The 5,212-nt window shown below is 32.3% G+C and overlaps 1 protein-coding gene across 1 annotated transcript; it reads right to left on the bottom strand.

Annotated features, from left to right (window-relative positions):
- Positions 1-4,392: 4,392 nt before the first annotated feature.
- LOC149531426 (histone H3.2) lies at positions 4,393-4,936 on the bottom strand. The gene has a single exon (XM_089810576.1). It carries the CDS (start codon positions 4,867-4,869, stop codon positions 4,459-4,461), a length of 411 nt encoding a protein of 136 aa, XP_089666702.1. The 5' UTR covers positions 4,870-4,936; the 3' UTR covers positions 4,393-4,458.
- Positions 4,937-5,212: the final 276 nt, after the last annotated feature.

Below are 5,212 nucleotides of genomic sequence, written 5' to 3'. Positions count from 1 at the left end.
ACTAGATCCTAATGATAGTATCAGCTGGAAAATCATTCCAACTTATTTGGTAGACTTCTATGAAGTAGAATTTGAATTTTAGAAGAGATGTTGGGGCAACTACATGCCCTAGTTTTTGAAATTGTACTAATATCATTTATGTATGTACAAAAAGAGTGTGAGTAGTAGATAAGATAAGATAATTTTATTAATGTCCAACAAAAGACCACAATGTGGGTCTATGGGACTGGAAGCTTACACCAAGAAGATAGCAGACAAACAGAGCACCAAACAATGTCCACAAAAGAACAAGTACAACAAATGAAGAAGAAAGTAGGAGACATCACAGAAAAGATCAGGTATCCATCCTCACGAGGAAAAAGTCCAACAATGACTGATCTGGAAGGGTACCAGAGGCCCTATGATGAGGCTGAGTGATAGAGATAGATAGTGAATCAAGAGGTGCAATCCAAAGGAGATAAGATAAGATAATGATATTAATGTCCAAAAAAAGACCAATGAAGGGTCCAAGGGACTAGAAGATACAACAGGGCAGAAAAGCAACCCAATAGGAGCACCAAACAAAGTCTGAAAAAGAACAAAACAAAGAGAGGAAACGAGAATGAACAAACGAAAGAAGGACTAGATATCCTTTCTCAGTACAAAGAAATGCATCATTAAGGGATAAGACCCAGGGAGACTAAAAGCCCAAGCTGAAATCCAAGTAGCACTGGGAGTAGAATGTTGCTACCTGATGAATCTGTGACGTGATCGAACAAATTTGGTGTGTCCCAATGTGGATGTATGTGGTGGTCGCTTCCTGCCTATGGAGGGTGACAAGGGGGGGAAGAAGGTGGTGATGAGCTGATCTGAGGCTTGACTCTGAGGAAACGTGAGCTGCGAAGTCTCACAAAGGTAGAGGGCTAAACACTGCTAGTCAAGGTAGCTGAAGAAGGCCGACAGAGATCTACAGTCTCTAAATAGGCAGTGAAACCTACCTCTGATCTTATAGTAGATGGGTCATATAAAGATGGCATGGATCTCGATCTCCATCTTAGATAGAGTACAAAGGCGACAGATCTGATCATCTTTGACCAAATGGTGATCGATCTGGCAATGCAACTTGTGTGAACCCACTCTAATTTGTAATGACGAAGAAGTGTGAGCTTGATTGGAATTGTACAAGCAAGGCATTGGTTCTATTTTCCAAATCAACCTTATTGTTGTTCCCTAATAGTTATAGTAAGTTAAATACCTTAATCAAGAAGATCCTAATATATCTTTACCGTAAATCCTTTAACACAAAGGTATTTTAGCTAAGGTTTGAAGCCCTCTCACAAGGTTACTCCTAACAAGGTTTGTTCTTAACTTGACTTTATTGTAAGCTCCTAACAAGACTAAGCTCCTAACTAGACATACTTTAGAAGAGTATTGTCTTACTCGTTGGCATGATTCCCACCATGATTATTCCATTTTTGGTTTCCATGATTAAAAAAACTTGTGTTATGTGTTAAATGTGTGTGGGTGCTTATTTTTTGGTGCATGTTTTATTACAAGTATTATATATTTCATGCAAGTGGTGAGGATCTAAAGGATAGATTTGATCAAATCTACTTTTTTATTATTGGAAGATTATTGATCCACACCCCCTAAGGGCTTGATTATACCATATATATATATATATATATATATATAACAAGCAATGGTAGGGATTGTACATCATCTAGATTTTGCAAACAAGTGACTACAACTTTGTCCCTTAACTGCATTAGGTAACTAATCATCATCCTCTAACTAACATGATATAAATCAAATACTCCAAGTATCAATGTTTTTCATCATCAATAGATATTGTAATAACATAAAAACATAATCAAATATAACTAAAGATCTAGCATGCACATGAGAAGTGTTATAACAAGTTAGCAAAGGGATGGGCATTACATAGATTCTAAATATATAATTTTAAAAAATAAATTGATTAATTTATTTTTACTAGAATAACATATTTCTTATTGTTTTAATAAAAAAAAATTGTATATATATTTTTAAATAAATTATTTTGCATGAAATTAGAGAAAAATATATTTACTTTGAAAAAAATAATGATAAAATGATAAAAGTATGCTTGTCATACATGAGCAGCTTTAAAACAACAATTATGTCCAATAAAATTAATTAATTTAAAAAGCTATCAAAATAATTATCATCAATTTTGAATGTGTTAGAGTTTTTCCAATATGATTCTAAAAATTACATTCATTTAGGTCAAATTATGCTTGTCATACACAAGCACAAGCATAATATGGTCATAAAAATTTACTTTTAAAAAGTATATTTTAGTAATGTTTATTGAATATAAAATTATATCATCTAGGCATCCATATAAATTATAGATTTAGAAAATAAATATCAATTGTATTGTAATTCTTATTACAAATGTTTTTGGTGATTCAATCTTCAAATGCTTCAAATATTTAGGTCAATTGGGACAAATCTAAAATAATGGTGAAAACAGTTTCACTTTTTAGCCAAAAAGTGGACTCAAGTTCTTGTTGGTAACCACTACAATTATTGACATTCCTATAACTTAGGATCAAATTTCATTTTCCAACTTGAATCTCTTCTCTTTGTAGTTCTATCTACGATTGCATTTCCAAAGATTGCAACTAAAATGTTAGCTCTTCAAAGCATATATCTTGGCATTCCTATCTTTTCTCAAGTAGAAACAAAGGCCACTTCTAGAAGCCCATTATAAAAAAATTCATATGGTCAAATCATATCTTGGCTAGCATTTCAATTACATAATGTCAATTTTTCCAATGCTTAAAGGGATTTTACCATCCATTGAACCAAAGTTTAAAAGCTTCATTTAAAAAGGGAATAAAGGTTCAATAAAGTATGCATCCTCTAACCTATTTGGCTACAAGAATTACAATATGCATCATTCATCTATGTTGGAATAAGCTCTCTTTTTGTATTCGTACATTCTTATAATTGGACATATTTGATTGACCTAGAAGAGGAGTTGAAATATGCATATTTTATGCTTGGTTGCAACAATTGAAATAAATTTTGTTTTAAAAAATTAATAATTAAATTATTATTTTTAGTTTTGTAATATTTTAAATAAACAAGATTTTTTGTTTATAAAAACTAGTTTTTTATTAATATTTTAAAAAACCAAATTATTTAATTAGACTTTATTTTTATTTTTAAATTGACTTTATATGTGAAAGATATACCACAACCTTTGAAATTCATCAAATTCAAAGGACATATTATATTGTATATTATAAATTTAGTTCTAAATTAAATCAAATTATTTTAATGAAATTTATAAGATAAAAATTAAAATTATTTTATTTTAAAATATATTAAAGAATATAAAAATACAAATAAGTCAAAATCATTAATATAATATTTAAATGATCTTTCAACATAGTTTTAATTATAAGACTAAACACAAAATTTATTTATAAAAATAATTTTATGAAATTTTAGAAAATATATCAAACTTGATATTAGTCTTTTTGTCATTTAAAAAAACACATGTTAAACATTAAATAATATTGACATAGTTTTTATCTTATGATTAATGTAGAAAATAGTCCAAAAAAGTATGAGTGGCAAAATACAATCAAATAACAAAGTCACAAGCCCACCAACCCATCAAATTGAGTTTATTAAAAACTAAATAAATATAAACTATCTTTATTCTAATTCCAATTTTATATTTTGCAAACAAACATCAAATTAACAAATGTTGATATTTAAATTTCCTATTCTCACCCAATTTAAAACAAGGTTTCACAAATTGAAATACGAAAATATTGTTGCAAGTACTAAGTTATATGGATATGTTTTCAAATGACTAATCCAAGTAGCCAATTACTTTGAAAATATATCCATATAACTTTTTTATCTCAAAAAGTGTACACATACTTTGTAAGACCTCTTAGCCCTTCTTTTGAAGATTACATATGGAAATTATATGGGACTAGTCATGTGAAAACATATCTCAAAAAGTGTACACTTATTTTGTAAGACCTTTTAGCCTTCCTTTTGACAACTCTCATAAAATGGATGCATTTATGCTTGAAATGTTGCAACTTCTCAAATTTCCATCCATGTCTAACCATTCTTTCTCTACCCTCAAGATCCTAAAGAGCATTTTAAGACCAAAGCCCTCTTGGATAAAGGTCAAAGTATTGAACATCTAATTCTTATTGAATGCTTTTCATTCGTATCTAAAAGACATCATGAGCCACAATTGCCAATGAGACGAGTTTAAACCATAAAACATAAAAAATAAGAGCTAACCCCCAAAGTCTGTCGATGCTACAACCAGAGACATCAAATTTTCTGCAACAGTCAAAATCCAAACCCTAGAAACAAACTTTCCTTGAAAAAGATGGTGTGAAAACACACCTTAAAAAGGAACAAAGAGCAGAATAAATGGAAAGGTATTGAACATAATCAAGCCCTTTCGCCTCTGATGCGGCGGGCAAGCTGAATATCCTTGGGCATAATGGTAACCCTCTTCGCATGGATGGCGCAGAGATTAGTGTCCTCAAAGAGACCTACAAGATAAGCCTCGGATGCCTCCTGCAGGGCAGACACGGCCGAGCTCTGAAACCTCAGATCCGTCTTGAAATCCTGTGCAATTTCCCTGACAAGGCGCTGAAACGGCAGCTTCCTGATGAGCAACTCGGTGCTCTTCTGATATTTGCGGATCTCTCGAAGGGCAACTGTTCCGGGCCTGAATCTGTGCGGCTTCTTCACTCCGCCTGTTGCTGGCGCCGATTTGCGAGCGGCCTTTGTTGCCAATTGCTTGCGAGGAGCCTTTCCTCCTGTCGATTTCCTTGCGGTCTGCTTTGTTCTTGCCATCTCTCGTTCTGCTATGAAATCTGCTGAAAATATTGTGTAAAAGCGCGAATGTTTGATGTAAATTATAGGTTTCTCAGGGTTATATACATGGTTACCGTTTCGTTTCAATTCAAATTTTGTATGACTGGCGGGAGGAGGGAATGTTTCCCCACCCTCCGATCTGGTTTCCTTATCGACGGTGGAAATTAGTTGTCGCTCGATCCGTTGTGGGATGTGATGTTCAATTCTTTTTATTTAAAAGCGTCGCTAATGTCTAACATTGTGCTTGTTTCATTGAAAAATATGCAAGAATAGGTACATTTCGACGAGATATTTGTTGTATTGTTAGAAGATGGATATAAAG

Source organism: Cupressus sempervirens, chromosome 11, assembly GCF_028749045.1.
Source record: "Cupressus sempervirens isolate cs-2001-9-10 chromosome 11, ASM2874904v1, whole genome shotgun sequence".
Taxonomy (NCBI): domain Eukaryota; kingdom Viridiplantae; phylum Streptophyta; class Pinopsida; order Cupressales; family Cupressaceae; genus Cupressus; species Cupressus sempervirens.
Note: the sequence above shows the minus strand (reverse complement) of the source record. Positions and strands in the feature narration are given on the sequence as shown.

Coding starts and splice junctions, on each gene's coding strand:
- LOC149531426 (XM_089810576.1), bottom strand. CDS start 4,869: ATGGCAAGAACAAAGCAGACCGCAAGGAAATCGACAGGAGGAAAGGCT.